Source organism: Pimephales promelas, chromosome 5 (assembly GCF_988280905.1).
Source record: "Pimephales promelas chromosome 5, fPimPro1.hap1.1, whole genome shotgun sequence".
Classification (NCBI taxonomy): domain Eukaryota; kingdom Metazoa; phylum Chordata; class Actinopteri; order Cypriniformes; family Leuciscidae; genus Pimephales; species Pimephales promelas.
Window position 1 is genome coordinate 20,870,817 of NC_142773.1, and position 22,405 is coordinate 20,893,221.

Sequence of the window (22,405 nt, forward strand, 5' to 3'; positions counted from 1 at the left end):
TAAACCGATAAGAGTGTCATCTCACATTACCTTTAAAAACAAGCTAAATATTTATTAGCGTGTACTTTTAGTCTGTTTTCCACACAAATCAGCACTTAAAATGTGAAAAAAGAGGAATCTTTGACCATATATTTATAGGTAAACTAAACCCCCAACTCAAAGGGTTTCTCGAGTGCAGTAGGTCTACTGAGATTGGAAGAAAGTGAGGTCCATAAAGGCCAATAAAATGTCAAATGATGCTTCATCAGCACTCTCCCAGAGACCCAAGCTTCTAAACTGTGAGCTCAAACTGGTGCGTGTCTCTCTTTGACCTACCAGTAACACAGTCCAGACGACAGCAGCATTCAAAACACCAAATCAATTAAACAGGACTGATTTATCACATGACACATCGCACTTATACTTCACTCCACTGTTGAGTTATCAAACACCACATTCAGGAGCTACTGGAAATCTAGTACGGATGCTACGGAGGACGGGAGGTCTGCATCTGCAGCTGTGGTAAACTTACGGTTGAACAGGGGAGAACCTAACTACATATTCTTACTATCCACACACTGAGAGGAGACCTCACTAACTCAATGATAGTACCTCTGGATGCCTGTTTGCATCTGTGCAGAATCTTTCCTACCGTGTACAGGACTGCAGTGCAAACACACACAGGCAGAGAAAAGGCAAAAGTGAAAGAAGCAGGTGAATTCACATGTGAAAGAGGGAAAGATCTTCAGGAGTTAGTATCAGCAGTAAAACTATTGTTTCAGAAGTTTAATTGAGAGCATTGCTGTTGCAAGGGACTTGGTGATTGATTTTAGATTCCTGGCTGTAAAACACAACACAACTTTAAAAATCTAAAACACTAGGCATCATATACTTGCTCACTTTGTAAATGTTAACAAAGAAAAACTGGGCATCATGCACTAAACAACTGAGGATCACACACTACCAAATGTTCAGGTTGTTCCAATCCAAACAGAACAAACTCATGAAGAAACGCACCTCTTCTTCTAAGAGACACGTGACAAATGAAAAAAAAGTGTTCTAAAAATGAAATAGTCTGTATAGTAGGCCCTACATTTGGTTTGAAACTTTCTTCGTAACCATTAAAAAAAATACTTTCTATATAGTATGAATGTGTGTAGTATGAATAGTATGTTGTCATTGTCATGTGACATATGATGGGAGTTGCTTCACTGGCCTCATGGGATAGTAAAGCGTCCATCAAATGCGCACTTCAGAATCTCAACAGTAGTAGTAGGTCATTCGGGTACTTTTGGCCAACTGTTGTAGTGAAAGTCTGAAGCTAAAAGAAGAGTCTGTGCCCATAATACACTGCAGATTTTCTATCTGCAGACTGGCTCTGACTTTCAGCATCTAGCCAAAATCTGGGCAAAAGTCACAAAGTGCATTCCAGCTTTAGGTAACTGTTTAAAGACCGTAGGTGCGTCCCAATTCATATACTTATGCACAATTATATGACATATTTTAAGGGGATACTCCACTTTTTTTGGGAATAGGCTCATTTTACCACTCCCCCAGAGTTAAACAGTTGGGTTTTACCGTTTTCGAATGTGTTCAGCCGACTTTCTGATATTTAGAAGAATATCAGTAACCAGGCAGTTCCTGGTCTCATTGACTTTCATAGTATATCTACTATGGAAGTCAATGAGACTTTAATCTTTAATTAAACCGCTTTAATCTCCCCAACCGGAAACTGTAGAGCATCCTTGCGTCAAAATGTGGAACTTTTGCATACATATAGCCCATTAGGAAGCGGAGGGGCATCGGAGGCATCAGACTCTGATTTTCAATGACAAAATAACCATATAAAATTCGAACACTACCCAGGTGAGTACATAGTGCATAAGTACATAAAGTGCATAGTGTGTCATTTGGGACACAACTAGCATGAAATTGGATTTACAACCATTTTATTTTCATGATGTGACATTTCCGTTGGGAAAAAACAAAACAAAACAAAAAACAGGACGAGACCATTTTACCCACAGTGATTTGATTTGAGAATAGCGTACCAAATCACATTAGAATGGCTTCCAGAGATCTGAGTTCAAATCCTGTCTTAAAACTCATCTTTTCCCTTGGCTTTTAATGTGTATATCTATCTGGTTCTTATGCTGATTCTAATTTTAGGATGCTTATTTATTGTGCACCCTAATGCTTTTATTGTACAGCACTTTGGTCGGCCGGTGGCTGTTTTTAAATGTACTTTAGAAATAAACCGAACAGAACATGAACATTTTTTTATCAAATCCTTGATAAATGATTATGAAAAAAACATTTGTTAATTTAGCATTATAATAAGCATTTGATTTAGCTTCTTAATAATAATTTATTACAACTGATGAACTTCTCACAGTTATTGAACTGAGCTGAATCAACTCTGAACTGACTTCAACTGAATAAATACACAGAGATTAAATTAGATAACGTCTCCATTTTGTGTAGTGCAGAATAGTATGTGTTTACCTGTAACCTGGGGTATGTACGGTATAGCCAGTCTCTCTACGTTATATCCGGGTAGAGTCAGAGCTTCCGCCAGATCAGCTGTTTGAAAATACAAAGCAATGTCGTCCCGCTCCAAAGAGTCTGGGAACCTGATCCACGCACACAAACAAACAGATACGCACAAGAAAAGACGTCTGGAATGAGTTATGCCAGTATTATTATTTATTATAACATCTAAAATCAATCTTTTTAAAGGCTGTATGAGAATTTAGCATGAAAAATGGATCTTTATTTTGAGATCAGCTAAAGATTACATTTAACGTTGTTCTTAAATAATTAATATTTTTAAAGATTAACTTCAGAGGGTTATATGACGGCAAAGGTATTTTAAATGTAAAAAAATCTTCTTAATTAATTATACAATATAAACTGATACTGACAAAATCAAAACAAAATCTCTCATATAGGCTGTTACTATGAAAGCTTGTTTCCACCACAGAATAAAAAATGGTAACGTGACTAATTAATTCTATTCGAATATGCATCTTGCAAAATTGTGTGATATAAACTTGCGATTACATGTTATAAAGTGAGAATTGCAAGTTATAAAATAAGAATCGTGAGCTATAAACTTGCAATTGTGAGTTTATATCTCACAATTCTGAGAAAAAAAGTCAGAACTGCCAGATATAAACTTATAAAAAAGTCTGAATTGCGAGTTTATATCTCGCAATTGTGAGAAAAAATTCTGAATTGTGAGATAAAAGTTGCAATTATCTTTAAAAAAAAAAAATTATTCTGTGGCGGAAACAAGCTTCCATAGATTACAGATATAGTTCTGAGGAAAAACACATTTACACAGAAATACTCACACACACTTTTCTCTAAAAACGTGTTCAGGCAGAAGGTACGGAGCATCAAGATTTCTCATCTCAATCACCTGACAGGAAGAAAAGGAGTTACAGGAATTTGTATGTAGGGTGTATGAGTATGTGTGTGTGCCATATTTACCTTGCTGACGTGTTGGCAAAAAAGGGGAATTGCAACCATCTGACTGAGGAAATTGAGGTATGCGGCGACCAACGCCATGACGCCACAGCGAATAAACATGGGCATGTTCTCCTCATTGACCAGGGCCATGTCCTTCAGCCAATCAAAGCACAGAGATTAGCATAACAAATCTGAAATCTCAGATTAATTGCTTCTGGTACGTCGCTTCGGATTCAAGCATCTGCTAAATCTATAAATGTAATCGAATACCTGTAGTGCGATGGACAGGCGGATGAGGTCAATCACCACCTCTTCATTGGCCAGTTCAATAGTGATCAGAGCCAGAGCTGTGAAGAGCAGCTCAAAGTTCTTCTGCACGTTGTCTTCCTCCTTACAGCCCAGATAGATGTGTCTGTATAACTGCTGCCCATGCTGGAGGGTGAAAGAGCAACAGTTTAAGGGCTGAGGTTCTAGATGTGTGTGGTTGTGATGTCTGTGTGCATTTGTATCTTGTACCTTTTTCATGAAAACCACATCCTGTTTGGAGATTTTTTCTCTTTTGAACTTCAGAGCAGCTACATTAGGAATAATCCTGCACACACACACACACACACACACTCAATTTTATTTATTTGAAATAAATATATATATATATATATATATATATATATATATATATATATTAGAGGAAAAACTTAAACTTAAAATAATTCAATAATAAACCGTAAAAAGATATCAATTCTATAACAAAATAACCCATTTAGAAACTAGTAAAGGGTTACTAAGAATTGAGTAAGTGAAGATGCACAGCAGTTCCACTCAGTTTCAATCAGGCTTTACATATCACACATAAAAGAATGAAACAGTTATGTCAAATTGAAAAAAATGCATTTACAGCATTATAGTAAGTGAAACGCTGTTGAAAGTGCCACAACACACTTGTAGCCAATCAGCAGTAAGGGGCGTGTCCACTCATGATGGGGGAGGAGAGAGCGAGCAAGAGGGAGATTTGAAGATAGACTGTAGAAAGAGACATGGCTGAGAGACATTACAAAAGAGAAACGCTCAGAGGAATATCAGTGGAAAAAGAGGGGTTATTATTATAAGGCAAGAGCTTTAATATTAGAAAAGCTTTCCAGCACTGGAGAGACCAGGAAGGCGAGAAGACCCGAAAATGAAGCATTATTTTGGTCAATGAAGCATTATTTTGGTTTTCAAATATCAAGTGCTTCTCAGAAATCGCTTACTGCACCCATAAATTATTAAAGTCTTAAATTATTAAATTTAATCACAGGCGTTAGCAGCACATTAACTTTAGTTTCCACACTTTCACTTAAGGGTGTTAGTTGAGCATTCATACCGGATCCCCCTGAGCTTGGCTCTGTTGTCATGGCGATCGATGATGTTGTGCAGAATCTCCAAGACGAGTTGCCGGAGTTCGCTGTCTTCCATCAGAGAGATGGAGCACAACGGCTCCAGAAATGCTGCAGGCAGGCCAGCACAGATCGTTTTACACTTAAACCCGGACGTAACCTACACAAACAAAGAATCCATCAGATATGACGAGCACCCCCACAACTAGAACCTGTACACACACACACCAGTAACTAGAAACACATTGTCACACTTCTGGAAATGGCCAGCAGTGGGAGATGGAGAGCAAAAGCTGTTGACATCCAAAATAACAATCATACGCCTCAACCTGCGGCCCATTTTACTGCCTGTTGCCGGGCAACGGTGCCTGAAAAGTTGCCCTGTCGAAAGCCAGCCATAAACCAGACTAAAGACAAAATTGGACATTACAAAAAAAAGAAGAAAAAGGACACAAAGCACCACAGGCAGCTGCAATCTGATGTTATGATCTGTGCAGTCTGCTGTCTAGGATACCTTCAGAAACTCCCTTAAGGAGAGTGCGGTCTAAAAGTCTAAAATCTTCATTCTGATGTTATGCCTGATAAAAGCCTGAGGAGGATAAATAACTTTTTGGGGAAATCTTTCATCCTCATGCAAAATTCATAATAGCGTGGATTCCTATTCAAATTACTGAATTTTAATTTTAGTTTTCCTTTATCTTTACTACCTTACAGTACACACATGTTGGGATTGGATGTTTTATAGGTACTTTCCATAGACTCCATGATTTTTATACTGTACAAACTACATATTCTATCCTCTAACCCTAAACACAATGCTTACAGATAACTTCCTGCATTTTTTCATTTTCAAAACATAATTTAATATGCTGCTTTACTCATGGGGACCAAAAAATGTCCCCACAAGGCCAAAGATTTCTGGTATTACTATCCTTGTGGAGACATTTTGTCCTCTTAATGTAGGGTTTTACAAGGACCACACACCCACACAGAAAAGTAAGTAAGTAAGTAAGTAAGTAAGTAAACTTTATTTATATAGCACTTTTCACAGACATGAAGGGTCACAAAGTGCTTTACATTAAAAAAAAAACAAATAATAAAAGAAATAAAAACCACAACACACAATTACAACACCACCATATAGCTAGTTAAAAGCTTTGTGTAAAAGATTAGAGATTTACCATAATGAGAGAACTTAACAGCATCATCTGGATTCTCTTAGTGCCCTGATGCCTGAGAAAGGAAGAGGAGAGAATTCAAAATCTTCAATATGAATACTTCACTTTCTTTTTTTTTTTTTTCAATTTTTACATACACAATGCATACTAGACTGGGATAAGTCAGTCTTAAATCACAGTACACTGGAAAAAAGGTATGAATAGTGCCTGGGTGGAGTGCTACATCAAGGGGAATGTTGAAATTAGCATCTGTGCGTGTTTTTCATAAAAAAAAAATGACATGCATACAAGAGTATTTATTTGACATAATTTGTTTAGATGGTATCAAAATTAAATCTGGTGATATTGTTCTCAAATCGTTAAAGTTAACAACGTCAGCATTGCGTGACTACATGTAATATCCTTCCGATATGCATCCTTGTTTTCGCATGGATGGGGTTGCAGTCTCTTTTTCTGTAGCCACTCCAAAGTCCAAATGAAGTCTTTTACATTTTACAGCGGGTGAATCTCTAGTAGTTGTCACTGGTGATCGTCGTTTGAACCTTTCTTTATCCGCCATCAAATTGATGTATAATTATATCAAGTGCTGTGAGAAAAGGCTATAAATCTCCACCTCCAGCATCCTCACACACAATAGAGCCTACTAGCCGAGACTCCTTCTTTATGTGTACAGATGTGACGTAATGACGCAAAGACATGCTCGAATCTCCCGCGGAAATCCACCAGTACCACTGGAATTAAAAACATTATTACAAGCTTACCACTTTGAATCGAGCTAAAGAAGCAGATAGTTTTCAACACTGGCTGGTTGTTGTGTATTTTCTCAAAAAATGTATTTTGGATCATTTTTAACCCCAAAAAAAGCAGCTTTAATTTTTTTTTTTTAATATTATAAAAAAAAATATTAACAGATATTATTAAATTACATAAATAAACTATGACATACACCCTTCTCTCTAGCAGCTATTTTTCAGCTATTTATTTTGTATGTCTCTTTGAATGGGGAAACATACAATTCTCCAAAGCTGTTCACCAAAAGTCCAAAATTTTAAACCTCACAACAACGGTCTAATAAATTTAGTTTCTAAATGCTCAAATCATGACAAAAAAATTGATCAAACGGCAGCTGCAGTGACGCAATGACTTAACCAGTTTTTATTTAGAAAGTGGGACTTATTCCGCCATATTTGGCTTTTTTAGTAATATGAGTGCACCTATCTAAAGTCTTGGACATTACTTAAAGTCATTCAAGACAAGTAAACTGTAATGCTGTACAATAAACAATAAAAAAGAAAAAAGAAATAGAAAAATAAAATAAAAAACTAAACAATGAAATAAACAGTGCGTGAAGTTCTTCAGATCTGTAAAATCCTGCCTATTTATACTCACTGAAGACAAACTTTGCATGTTGCAAATGTGCATGTGTCAGTTTAGCAATCAGCAATTATCATGGATTTAAGAAACTGTCTCCAAACACTACTACTGCCGGTAATGACAAATGTAGAATCACACTGTCCTACCCGATCTTGACGGTGTCCAGCGTGTGGCACGGCGTGCCGTAAACAGGCACTTTCCCCATAATGAACATCATCACTTCTGCTCTCTGGTAATCAGGAAGATTTCCTCCAAAGAAACCTAGACACACACATGAATCCATTTTATTGAATTTGTTCAGTGTTTGAGCATCACAAAAGGTCAGATCTTAGTGAGCACATGAAGCTGTCACCGATTGTTTGGATGATGGCATTCTGGACGATCCGCTCCTCGCTCTCTTTGGTGCGGGTGGAGGAAAGGCTACTCGCGGAGTTCCTGCGGGAACCGTCGCCCAGCTCAAAATCCACACTCATACGCAGATGCTTCAGCAGGGTGTTAAACACCTCCAGGACTGTGGGACCTGAGAATACACACACAGCACAAAAGTAATTATGCAGAATTATGCTGATTTTGCTTCAGGCAAGCACAGAGGATGTCACACTTAAAATGTCACAGATGTCTGTGCCAACTTAAGCACTATATGATCTAAAAAAAATAAATAAATAAAAAACAATCACAGCATGTGACTCAGACAAGACACAGGAACTACAGAGCACTGCTAGGGGGAGCTGCAGTTACTCTACACAGCAAACCCGTAAAACCTTCAGCCACTCACCAAATACACATCCTTAAAGGGAAAGTTCACCCGAAAATAAAAATTCTGTCAATAATAACTCACCTCCATGACGTTAAACCTTAAAGACTGTCGTCTGTCAAATGAAGAACTTTTTAATGAAATCTGAGAGATTTCTGTCCCTCCATAGACAACTGAAACTGATGCTTTAAAAGATTGTAAAACTAATCTAAATAAATTGAACGGTTTAGTCCAAATTTTCTGATACCTTTATATGATGAACAGATTGAATTTAGGCTTTTATTCACATTTAAATCATTCATCAAGGCACACATCAGTTGTGGTAAACGGAAGCGCATGTTCGCGTGATGTGTAAGAACCAATGAGGTATGTGAATAAAAGCCTAAATTCAATCTGTTCATCATTTAAAGTGAAAATTTGGACTAAACCGCTCACTTCATATGGATTAGTTTAACAATCATTTTATGAACTTTTTGAAGCTACAAAGTGGTAGTTGCGTAGCTGCTAAAATCTCAGATTTTATTTCAAAGATCTTCATTTGTGTTCTGAGGATGAACGAAAGTCTTACAGGTTTGAACTATCCCTTTAAATAAACAATTCGCCTTCAATACCACATGACGGGACCCTAAACAGTTCACCATATACACGAGCAATTTAGTGACTGCCTGAAGGTTCTGATTGGGTGAGAGCTGTGCTTGTTAACATACCCAACCACAGATTGGGTGGTGAAGAGATGGGACTGAGAAACGTGTAAGCATTGTGTTGAATAGGAGCAATATGACCTGTGAGAGAAAACAGATTTCAGGAGGGAGAGATGGAATACAGACAAAAGACAATGAGGAATGAACACCAGGAGAGATTATGAGAGGAAAAGGGGAAATGTGAGCGTTCGTTTGGTATTTTTTGGCATCTGTTTGTAGTTGTAGTGACTGACACATAAGCAAAAGAACAAACAGAATAACAAAATAATCATCTGAATAATGTTAATAATCAGTTAATAAATCAATGACAGGTTGAGGTTTACTTTCAAAAGTTTGGGGTAAGATTTTTTTTAAATGAATACTATTTATTCAGCAAAGACATTTTTAATACTAAAAAATAATGCTGTTTTTAATTAAATTTCATTGAGAAAATTGTATCATGGTTTCCACAAAAATATGAAGCAGCACAACTGTTTGTTTTTTAACATTGATAAAACATTTCATAAGCAACAAATCAGCATATTAGAATAATTTCTGAAGGATCATGTGATACTAAAGACAAAAATTCAGCTTTGCGTCACAGGAATAACTTAGGCATTTAAAAAATATACTTTATTCATATCATAACATTTTACAATATTTTGATCAAATAAAGATAGATAGCCATGATTAGCATAATATACTTCTTTTATAAACATCCTTCTTGGTGAGCAGAAGAGATTTCTTTTAAAAATGTAACCAACCCTAAACCTTTGAATATTAGACTAAATATTACAAATGTAAAAGTAGATTTTTTTTTATCCAAGAAGCGAGTCGAAGCATGCAAATCCCATGATATGCAAATCCTCCGTTTGTGTATTTTTAAGTCTTATCGCTCAGACTAATTCATCTCTCCTCAAAAAGCCACACAATTAGAGTTACTGTCAATGTCCATAACACAAACCACGCAAGGCTTACGTGCCAAAGCTGAATTCTTATCATTAATGATATGAAATAAAGATAATGATAATAGAAATAACAATCAAAATGCTCATCTTTGATGTACTAAAAACCTTTGTGTTTTTCGTGTACAGACGACATAATTGTCAAAATGATCCCCAAGTGGCGATGTCACTTTGTAAAGAAACACTATGCACCCTATAGATGGAACAGGCCCCCAAAACGCCATTGTCAGGTAAATAAACAGCCAAAACGCATAAAAGGTTTATGTTAGTTGAAAACGGTGTCGTGTAAACGGCCCCTTAGATGGTCAATACTCAGTCTTACCGATGGAGCCCTTGGCTGCTATGGCAACCGTCTCCAGCAGCACCTGGACGATACCTGCCCTCACACGTGGGGTGTTCTTACTGTGGGTGTCAAGGTGAGACAACACTTGCTGGATCACATGGTGAGAATGCTGGGCCTGAAACACACAAACACTTCATAAAACATGCCGTACAAGTTCATTTAATTTAATCTCCATTTTAATTAAACGCTTCAACGGCCACACAGGATTAACACTAAGAGATGGAGTGAGAATATGTTCACCTGACCTGTATTGAGTACATGATTATCCTGAAACAGGAAACAGCAAAATCGTTCGGGTCCCACAGACGATGGTTGTCTAAATGCCTGAAGGAAAACAATGCTGTGAATTACAAGACAGCATGTTTACCTAAATAGTCATTCACATTTTTGACATGCATCCCTTTTCCCTGTGTTTATCAAATATTTCGAATAATCTGATAACCAATACTGGTGAAGTGGGTTCAGTTATGTTAAGCAAATTCGCCAGAATTGAGCCTTTGTTAAGCCTTGCCGGCAAAATGGTCCTACATTAGCACCCGTTGCAATACACAAAGGATGCTTTTGCTCTTTCATGAAGTAAGTCAATGGAGGATCTGTGTGATGTTTTTTATTTTAATTTGACATAATGGGAATTATCTAAAGAAATATTAAAATTTTGTCTTTTATAATAGTGACACAAGGTTCTCAGAGATAAAAGTGTTGTTTGCCTCCTTTTCCAAAACTTTTAATGAATCTCCCAAAAGGGGACCAAAAATATTTTTTTTTCCTCTACTGCAATTAGATTAAACATAGTCACCCTTGAATTTAGATTCAGCCTCTGCCATTTGTAATCATGCTATTGTGTTATTGGACAATTTCTTGAAAGAAAAGCAGTAGATAAAAAGCTCTACAAATGTCCCAATTAATTCCAGCCCATTTAAGGATAATATAATACTTGTGGGTAGAAGTTTTGGAAATAAATCAATGGTCACCAGCACCAGCATATTTTGATGCAGAAAAAAGTCATACAGGTCAATTTCTATTTTTTTATGGAACGTTGCACTTTGTTATAGTTAAATCATCTGTGCATATCATTTTTGTTAGAATTATTTTTCTTCTCTGATGATGTCTGTGTCTGAAATCACATACTCTCTTAAATTGTTGTTACATGTTTTGAACAAGTACTTTGTAAGCACTAAAAAAGAATGTTCTATATATGAAGAGTTCAGATGCAAAAGCCTCTAAATGCCATTTGAAATTTTCTTCTTTAATGATGATTTTTATCAAACTTGTATATTTAAGTTCAGTAATTTCACTTAAATAACAATTAATAGGTAATTATCATTGCCATTTAAGTGAAATCACTGAACTTAAATATACAAGCTTGATAAAAATGATCATTCTAGAAGAAAATTTCAAATGGCATTTAGAGGCTTTTGCATCTGAACTCTTCATATACAGTAGTATGATTGTGTAGTACAAACGTAATCCGGACATACTATATTCGTCATGGTGTCATTATCACAACCTTGGGAAGTATGAAGTTTAGTAGGGAAGTATGTGATTTCAGATGCAGCCAACGTGTTTACTAGCACTCACTCACACAAGATCAGAAATAGAAAATCACAACGACCCAATCAATTACCGATGGACAAAATCAAGTCCTGCTACTCTACATTTTTTCCTTGTTCGAGAAGCTCGGTAACACTTTACTTGATGGGGTGTACAGACTAACATGACACCTTCATAATCATGCCATGACATATGTTATGAATATGAAGGAAGTTTTATGCATGTTTGTGACAACTGTCATTCAGTTATGCCATTTTAAATGCAAATATGACATTGTTTGAGATGTCTTTGTTATGACACCTTGACACAAACCAATACATCATAACCTGTCAGTGTCTTTGTGACAACTTGACATTACTAAGACAACACAACCTGTCATAAACATGACATAGCAGATTAATTATTATCAAACTTAAGAAACCACCTAGCTTTAGTGGTTAACATTACATTAAACTGTCAGGTGGTTGGTTTTGACCATGGCTGTCATGAAGCCATTACAACATTTTAATGACAAATTCAATTAGTACCACTGTAGTTGAGGCCACGAAAAATATTCATGACGACACAGTTATAACGGCCTCATGACAGCCAATGTCAAAGTCAACCACATGACAGTTTAACTTAATTTTATGTCAAGTTGTCATGAAAAAGAGACTGTCATGAAGACATCTTAATGTCATATTTGCATTCAAAATGTCATTATTGAGTGAAAGACACTTAATTACAGTTGTTATAAACATGCATATTCATATTCATAACATGTGTCATGTCATGGTTATGAAGGTGTAATGTTAGTCTTATGCACACCCCTTCAAGTAAAGTGTTACCAGAAGCTCTTTTCCAGAGATATGTCACAATAGGGAAGAAAAGGCTATTGTAACTTCTGTTTCACGCCGACTTTAAAGGCTCAAGTGGAACTGTGTGTAATACAGCTATTTGGAGTCGGTTCTGTCACTTGTGTCTGTCATATCGAGCACGGCGGTTCCATTCAACAGCAGTTGTGATGCGGAAAACTTGAGCATTCCTGCGCCGCAACACAAATCATGTTTCCACACCTTTATCTCTCCTCTTTTCCGCAGTCTGATCTAACTCTAAAACCTCTATGGCACCATCCTCTCCCTTCCTGCTGTCGCCATGGTAACGTCAATCTGATCTCACCCCCCATCCGATGAGAGCTATTTTTGGAACGCCTGAAATCCCCTTCCACCCAAAAAAAAACAAAAAAAAAACGTCTCCGCGAACACCAGCCGTGTTATCGGAGGTACAGATAACTACCCTGGAGCTCGACGTTCCCTAAAACCTCACACAAGTTTAATAAATGCAGAGCACACAGCGAAACAGTTTAATAAGGAGAGAGGGATAGAGTTAGAGAAAGAGCGAGACACGAGAGACGATGAAGGTGATGGAGAAAGAGACGTGCTCGAGAGCCCCTCGGCGCTTTGATATTCTCTTTTTACAGACATCTCACTCAGCGCTAATTGGCCAATGACTGAGATGAGCCAAAACGGTCTCATTAATGAGCTCTTAGAGTGTCTGCACACACACTGCATACGGTTGCATGTGTCTGAATTGTGTGCTAATAAGCTACAGATGGAGACCAGGTCAGGGCAGTCAAACCGAAAGCTGCTCATTTACACACGATGCCAAAGTCAGAGTAGCTCATCTTCAGATCTGAATCTAAAGTTTCACCTTCAGCCTCCGTTAAACTCACCGCAGACATACATGTTCACAGACCTATAGTAGAACATTTAGTCTTTAACTTAAAAAAAAAAAAAAACGGACTGTGGCTTTTTTCCATTTCATCATCCATTTAGAAATGTACAGTACTGTTCAAAATATTGGAATCATTTATTAATTGTAAGATGTTCTTGAAAGAAGCTATGCTCACCGAAGCTGCATTAATTTGATCAAAATGCTGTAAAATAGTAATATTGTTGTGACATATTATTACTGTTCTTCTATTTTAAAATGGAATTTATTCCTGTGATGCAAAGCTGAATATTCAGCATCCTTGTGAAATCAGAAATCATTCTAAAATGCTGATTTGCTGGTCAATTATTATAATTTTTTTTACTGGTGTTCAAATATTAATAATGTTTCCTATTATTAGCAATGTTGAAAATAGTTTGTGCTGCTTAACATTTTTGTGGAAACCATGATACACTCACCATTTTTTGGATTTTTTTGTATCTTTTTTTTCTTGTATTTCTTTTAATATTTAATGTCACTTGAATCAATTTTTAAAAAAAAAAATCAAAAATAATTTATTTCCTTACCCCAAACTTTTTATTAGTAGGGTATCACGGTTAATGTTTATACGTAAAGGGTAACGGGTATGTAAAGGGTATACGACATTGATAATAATAATAAATGTTTCTTGAGCAGCAAATCAGCATATTAGAATGATTTCTGAAGGATCATGTGACACTGAAAAATAAATTAAATTTGAAAATATGTTAAAAAAAAGGGAAAACGGTTTAAATATTAATAGTTTATTTCAATACTTAAATAACATTTCAGTGCATTATAAAACTTTTTTGTGGTTTTAGTGCATCAAGCTCTGCGTCATAATGTAATAGTTATCATTAGATCAGTCCCACGCCTGTAAAATGACTTCAATGTTCTTCTACTAGACTCGGCTGGGTGTGCGCTGCATGAAACAGGGGAACATTAGTGCTAATGGAGGAAAAAACAGCATATGATATATGAGATATTCAAGTAATAAGCCACAAGAGGACAAGCTACAGATATTGTTAAGCATGATACAAAACGGGTAATTAATATAACAGACATTTCAGCTACAGGTTTCTTTTGATAACGAGATCTATTCATTTATCATATAAAGTTGTACTTCAATATTTAATACTGCTAAACGAATTCTTGCTGCATTAGAATAGAATAATCAATACTGCATTCATTGTGCACTGTCTACTTATGTAATACAGATGGTTTTTGTTGCCTGTCCAATTTAATTAAAATGAGCAGATACAATTGTTGCACATTTTATCATGCTTGCAATTAATTTACATTTATAAAATGAAAGTTTGCTTAATCCATTTGCATTGAGGTGAACAATTTTCACATTTCACAAAAGGATGCATGGTTTTTAATCTAACATCATCCGCCCATGTAGTTTGTTTACTTGATTTAATACTCTGCTAGATTAAAATTTAGTTATTTCCTTAATTATTTTTGTATGGCAGGAGAAAAAAAAAACCAAAAGCTAATATTTGCCTATTTATAAATATCCAAAACTGTATAAAACATATTGTAACATCATTATGCAGTTAAAATAAATATAATCAAGTAATTGAACTTTTTATTGAATCTTAAAATTAAGATCAGTTAGAAAAACGTATAGCTAAATACAGTATATGCACTATTATACATTACTGTTCTTCAATATCCGATCTATATTTGAACAAATCCTTCATGAAAAAAGTTATGATAGTCAACTATTTAAAATGTTTATATTTAAAAAAAAAAAAAAAAATCGGAGAAAAAAGACTTATGTAATTATAACGTTATTATTATAAAACTACCTTGTGTGTAATTTAAATGTTTGTAGACAAATCAATATTATATGCATCAGCTTATTATAGCAATGTAACAACTATAGTTTACAGCATTAGCAATTTTCTTTTCCTTGAGAAAATGTATCATGTACTGTACTTTATATGAATCGAGATGGAAACGAAACGAGTCAAAATCAGAATCATGAACGGAAATCTTTTTTTTATACATTTAATAACGCATTGTTGATGCAGTCTCGTTGCCAAATCAACAGTCTCAATGAAATCATAAAATACTTAAAATATTACACTAATTGTGAGGATGTGAAATCAGGGAAAGCCCAAATGAAGGGCAATATCTGTGTTGATATGACAGGAAAGTCCCTAGGCTGCACAGTCAGTGTGTAAACAGAGACACATATTTGCATCTGCAACCCATTTAACACCTAAATCAAGCTTAGAACAGCTGGATTGAGATCACAACAGTTCCTTTAATACAAAGCACGGGCACCTGAGCGCTGCTTGCATTTTCTGCATGGTGTTTGTGTTGAGAGTGGAATGAATGAATCCCATCATGCCCACAGCGTGAGTGGAAGCAGACGAGCAGCTGACAGCAGCATCCGCGTCTGGACACCTGAGCTCGCAGGCTAACACCGCGCCGCGTGCTTGTCTGAAAACATCTGCGTGTCTCAAAGTGCTCTGGCACCCTTTGCATATGGTTATGCGCTGCATATTTGAGACTAGGGTTTGCTTAGCTCATAAAAACACCTGATCATTTTAAAAATGTTATCATCACTGATAACAATTTTCTCTTGGGATGCCTGCTCACGGTCAACCCTGAAAAATGATTAATGGAAACTGACATGCTTGAAGCTGAAACGGCCACACATATTTTAGCCTGTGAGCTTGTGTGTGTGTGTTACAGGGACAATCACAGATTTAAAATGGTACAATACCAATATTTTGGGAATTAATTGTGAAGCATAATAAGGCAGTTTTTATATCATAAATTAATTATGTTTCTACTCCTATTTGTCATTAAAATATAGACATCTAAATGATGGCTGTAATAAAAAACTTATTCAGGTTTCAGTGTTTTCATGACAGATGTATTCAAACATACATTAAATCATGACAACAGTAAGTAAAACAATACTGAATATGTAATATTTTGCTATATATACACATGTATATATATATATATATATATATATTAAAAGTTTGTTTTTAGCTAACTAACTAGATATGAACTTGGCTTTCACATTTAATATGAAATGACAAGCTGTTATTGAAGTCTTTCCGTGGTTGAAACACTGAGTAATGACATGAAACATGACGCATCTCAGTAAGTAATAATACGTTCAGTAAGTAATAATGAAATAATTAGTTCGTTCACATTTAAAATTTTTGGTGCAGCACTGAAATCTAAATGAAATCAATGTCTATTAAAGTGAATCTCATGATACACTGGATTCCCATAGCAACAAAAACAGTAAGTTGTAAAAATATTTCCTGCTGGATCTGTCTGCTGCCTTTGACACAGTTAACCACCAGATCTTTCTGTCAATCCTAAAGATGAATGGCACCTCAGGATCCGCACTCCAATGGCTCCAAGCCTTACCTCTCAGGTAGGTCCTTTAGGGTGTCGTGGAGAGGTTGAGGTGTCTAAGATATCTAGCGACTGGGGTGCCTCAGGGCTCAGTGCTTGGACCACTCCTCTCCTCCATCTCCATCAGTGTTTCCCAACCCTGTTCCTGACGGCATACGCCTTATTCACGGCAGCGCCATCTTTGATTTTTAATGAGAATGAAAGCGAGGCTGTGAGGGATAGACTTGCATCTCTTCAATGGGCTGTATTGTTATTTAATGTGTTTTCGGATTGTTCTGCTCATGAAACACTGGAAAAATATCTTTCTAAGAAATTTCAGTTGACAAAAAACTCCTGACAATGTAAGCTGTGGAAAATTGTAAGTAATCTAGGAGCTTTATTCAGCTTTTTAAAGCGGATGCCATTGGAAACACAGTAAGTCTATCCCTCACAGCCTCACTATCACACCTGTCATGGCGCTGCTCTGAATAAGGTCTATACCAACACTGCGCGTATTCTTTGTCTCCCTTATCAAACACACCTGATTCAACTCATCAGCTCATTAACCCATCTGATTATGAGCTGATGAGTTGAATCAGGTGTGTTTGATAAGGGAGACAAAGAATACGCGCAGTGTTGGTGTGCCGCCAGGAACAGGGTTGGGAAACACTGATCTACATGACATCACTAGGATCTATGATTCAGAAATATGGCTTTTCCTATCATTGCTACGCTGATGACGCACAACTCTACCTCTCATTCCAGCCTGATGATCCAACGGTATCTGCCCGTATCTCAGCCTGTCTGACTGACATTTCTGGCTGGATGAAGGACCAACACCTTCAATTAAACCTTGTGAAGACAGAGCTACTGTATGTGTGATCCCGGCCAACCCTACACTTCATCACAACTTCTCCATTCAGCAAGGCTCATCATCCATAACTCCATCAAGGTCAGCCAGGGACCTTGGGGATGTAATCGATGATCAATTGAACTTCACAGACCACATTGCTAGAACTGCCCGGTCCTGCAGATTTGTCTTGCACAACATTAGGAGGATCAGGCCCTTCCTATCGGAGCATGCTACACAACTTTTTGTCCAAGTGTTTGTTCTATGCAGACTGGACTATTGTAATGCTCTCCTGGGAGGTCTTCCAGCTTGCACTATCAAACCTCTACAACTGATTCAGAATCCTGCTGCAAGAGTGATCTTTAATGAGCCTCAAAAAATTGCCCTGGTTTTCAGTTGCCGCTCGCATCAAATTCAAGTCACTGACTTTTGCTTACAGAACAAACACTGGCTCTGCTCCCTTTCAGCTGAACTCATTACTTCAGACTTACGTGTCATCCGGAAGCTTGTGCTCAGCAATTGAACACCGTCTTGTGGTGCCATCTCAAAGAGGCACAAAATCTCTTTCTCTGACCTTTTTCTGATCTGTTTTAATGCTGGTGGAATGATCTGCCGCTGAGTCCATGGCCATTTCCAAGAAACAGCTGAAGACGCATCTTTTTTGGCAACACCTGATCCCATTAATACTAACACTTTATCATTTATTCTACATCAATTATCTTAAAAAAATCAAGATAAACTTAAAACTGTCATAGCACTTGCATATTGTTGTCCTATTGGTATGTTCACTGCTTCTATTGTTCTCATTTGTAAGTCGTTTTGCATAAAAGCGTCTGCTAAATTAATACATGAAAATGTAAACAGCACTAGAAATGTCAAAATAGCTCCTGGTTGTGTGCATATTATAAAAAAAATTAGGGCAAAATTTAGTCATGGTACCCCGATCACAATGTGATGTTACCATAGCAACAAGCCCAGAAAAATAAAGCAAAACCCTGAACTTAAAGTCAAGGCTTGAGTTATTCATTTTACTGTAATGAATGAATAGTGAGTAAACCACAGCTGCCAGAGAGACTATTCAAACAATAGCACTGGATAATGGTACCTACAGCACAGTGTAGCCATTGCAATGGTACTTACACCAGTACAGGGCGCACTGCATTGTTCATGTTGCCGTAAGCAGCTCGACCCAGCAACTCTCGAAAGCAACTCTCGGCCAATGAAGCCGGATTTTCCTCTCCAGCCCTGAAAAAGAGACGCATACATATAAGAGCACATGTACTAAACTCGGTCATTTACAATGTGTGGTTTTACGCTCTGCATTCTGATGTCAAATACACAAGTGCATTATTAATTGATGAAATAAAGACCGGTAAAGAAAAAAATCCCAGCCACCTCTCTCTCTCTCTCTCACAAACACACACACATTCTTTGTCCCTTCAGCTCACCGACAGCCCATGGAAAGCAATTAACAGAATCTGACGACCTTGAAAAGCTGAAATAACCACACAACTCTGCAGACACACACATCAGTTGTGTGTGTCTGTGTTTTCTGAGCCAATAATAGTCATAGTCACATACTGTATTCAAGCTAATCAGAGTGCCGTATATTAAAGCACTGCAGCAACACCAAACAGGGGCCATGTTAAGAAATACTAGTATACTGTTTACCTCACAGTATATACTGTATACTTCCTGCTATTTTGTCAATAATTTGCAAAATAGTATGAAATAATGTTTTAAACTGTGTTGTGCTGCAAAATAAAAACTATCATATTATTTTCCAGAAATACTTTTACGTATAATAATACCTTTTACTTTAGTTTGTTGAGAAATATTACATAATTATTATTATTTTATAGTCACATGTCACAAATTGTGTAGCTCTTCAAACTAATATAGTAGGTCTGGTTATACTATTCACACACAAATGATGCATACTACTGCAAAAGTAGTTTGAATAGTACAGCAGGTTATGACATTTCTGAACACTCTTTACAAGTGTATGAATCTAGAAAGTAATTGCAGTAAATAATGAATTGAATTAAACATTTCTAAGGCGGTTTTAATTTATTCGGAGAGATTGATGAGAAGAGAGTCCTCTGTGACATCAGCAGGTCAGGTGTCATTCAAGCCAACCTCACACACGTCAATCAAACACAGCCCTGTTTTGTGTTTGCAATCTTAATCACCGATCGATACACAAGATCGGATTTCAGCTCCTGGTTATAGGGCAGAGGGGAACAATTGATGTTTTCATTCGCATAAACACAAACAGGCAATTAAACTTAAATATTCTGTGCACAGAGGAGCCATTATCTGAGACAAACACACGTTTTATTCTCACACACAAAAACACACACACACTTAAAGGAATCAGATATCCTTGATTGCCCTCTACACGTGGACCTCCAAAGATCTCTTATCAAGAAAATATCTCTTCCTCCCTGCCTCTCTGTGTTTGGTGGTGTCATTCAGTGTGTGGTACAGAACAAAAAAGTTGAATTGGAAAAAGGAAAAATCTTTGACCTTGTGGGGACATTTTTTGGTCCCCAGGAAAACGGCTTTTAAATCACATTAAACAGTGTTTTTTGAAAATGTAAAAATGCAGAAAGTTTTCTGTGAGGTTTGTGTTTAGGGGTCGGGATAGGTGATAGAATATACAGTTTGTAGAGTATAAAAACCATTATGTATATGGAAAAAATGGAAACCAAACTTGTATGTGTGTGTGTGTGTGTGTACCTACCTCTCTGAGTCATCATTATCTTGCATGTTGAACAGCATAGAGGGGATGAGTTTATCCATGTGTTGAGGTTCCCAGATAATTGCCTGGAGTTCATCATTCACAGTTTTTCTAACGACACCCTGAAGACCCTTAATGCCTGCTACACGGATCCTACAGGAACACATTGAACACAGTAAATAACGCACTCATTAGAACACAACTGCCAAAGTCAACTTTTGAATCTGACTGCATTAGTTAACACAATATCAAAAAGCAATTTGCACCTGGAAACAAATTGCAAGACCTTTTCTCAATACTATGTTCATAAATCACCTATGGGCTAATTTGGGATTGTGGTTGAAAATTTTGTTACATATCTATTGTTTTTCTTTTATAATAATATAATAATATTAAAAGTAGCACGTGTGTGTGTGTGTGTGTGTGTATATATATATATATATATATATATATATATACATACATACATATATACAACTGTAACTGGCCATTCAGAACTTCAACTAGCCAAAAAAAAGAAAAAGAAAAAGAAAAGAAATTAAACAGATTAACTACGTCACAGATTATATATTGTAAAATTTGGATTTCATATTCATTTATTCAAAAAAATCCTGTCATCCAGCCGTCTCCTCCCTTCCTCTTTCATCCTCATCACCAAAAATGTGTTTTAGGTGGACAGATTAATACAGTACAAATAACTTTTTAATTTTCGCAACTTCTTAAATGCAAATGAACAAGCGTGCCATTATTTGTTGCGTAGTGAGTAACAAGTAAGGCAGATATGTGCAGATTCTATGCGATACATTGTATTTATTTCATGATGACTCACGAATTGAGTATTTGTGTTAAATCTGCGCAAACTTGGCTTACAAGAACTTCCCCAGCAAAGTGATTAATAAGTAACACGCCAAATTAGCTAGTGGTTTGACAGTGTTACCCGCCACAGTTGTATATACCCTGTACATACACATATACATACACACTGTTCAAAAAGTTTGTGGTTGGTAAGATTGCTATATGTTTATTTAGGAAAAAGCTAAATTTTCATTCTTTAGAAATCATTCTTCTTAAAGGGATACTCCACTTTTTTGGGAAATAGGCTCATTTTACAACTCCGTCAGGGTTAAAAGTTTGAGATTTACCATTTTCAAATCCTTTCAGATAATTTTCTGATATTTAGAAGAATATCAGTAACCAGACAGTTTCTGGTCTCATTGACTTTCAAAGTAGGAAAAACATATACTAATGTAGTCAATGACTTTGAAAGTCAATGAGACCAGAAACTGTCTGGTTACTGATATTCTTCTAAATTGTCTGAATACATTCGAAAAAGGTAAAACTCAACTATTTAACTCTGGGGGAGTGGTAAAATGAGCCTATTTCCCAAAAAAAAAAAAAGTGGAGTATCCCTTTAATATGCTGATTTGCTGCTCAACAAACAATTCTTATTATTTTCAATGTTGCAAACAGTTGTGCTACTTAATATTTTGTGTTACATTTGTTAAAGGATTCTTTGACGACAGTTAAGCATATTATGTTTTATTATAATTTATTATAAAAGTAACATTATAGTTTTTTTCTTTTCTTTAAATTGTTTTCATTTATTGACAGCCCAACATAAAACAACCATAGACAGACACTATTGCACACACCTGCTGCGAGTTTCGGGGTCCTCATATGTGGAATGACACATGGCACTGAACTGTGAGACGAAAAAGTCATATCTGCGATGGTAAGACGGTGTATCCTCCTCGATGTTCGCGAACTTCACAAACTATAAGGAAAGAGACACACATTTAGAATTTGTCAGAAAAACACACAACCACGCCCAATATTTTGCAGTCTCACAAAATGACGGATTCAAAAACACCCCCAAACAAAGGTGTGATGGTGATATTCCCTTTCCATGATGTGCGGAGGAAGTTACTGTTAACAGCCAGACGAGTGATCCAACGGGGATCCATATTTGACATTTGTAGAGCTGGTTTCACAGACAGGGCTTAGATTAAGCCATGATTAGGCATTAGTTCAATTAGAACAT

General features: G+C 36.5%; 1 protein-coding gene across 4 annotated transcripts in view; it reads right to left on the reverse strand.

The window, feature by feature from the left end:
- efr3a (EFR3 homolog A (S. cerevisiae)) overlaps positions 1-22,405 on the reverse strand; it is a 45,796-nt gene that overhangs the window by 5,626 nt on the left and 17,765 nt on the right. For 3 of the 4 annotated variants that reach the window (XM_039694688.2, XM_089131117.1, XM_089131115.1), the window contains 14 exons: positions 22,017-22,138; positions 20,368-20,517; positions 18,762-18,866; positions 10,366-10,444; positions 10,100-10,235; positions 7,731-7,898; positions 7,525-7,639; positions 6,008-6,059; positions 4,814-4,986; positions 3,970-4,045; positions 3,724-3,885; positions 3,475-3,606; positions 3,336-3,403; positions 2,485-2,612 (listed from right to left, as the gene is read on the reverse strand). In XM_039694688.2, the coding sequence (XP_039550622.1) occupies positions 2,485-2,612; positions 3,336-3,403; positions 3,475-3,606; positions 3,724-3,885; positions 3,970-4,045; positions 4,814-4,986; positions 6,008-6,059; positions 7,525-7,639; positions 7,731-7,898; positions 10,100-10,235; positions 10,366-10,444; positions 18,762-18,866; positions 20,368-20,517; positions 22,017-22,138 (1,666 nt within the window). The remainder of the gene's footprint in view (positions 1-2,484; positions 2,613-3,335; positions 3,404-3,474; positions 3,607-3,723; positions 3,886-3,969; positions 4,046-4,813; positions 4,987-6,007; positions 6,060-7,524; positions 7,640-7,730; positions 7,899-10,099; positions 10,236-10,365; positions 10,445-18,761; positions 18,867-20,367; positions 20,518-22,016; positions 22,139-22,405) is intronic. The other variant, XM_089131116.1, reaches the window with a different exon arrangement.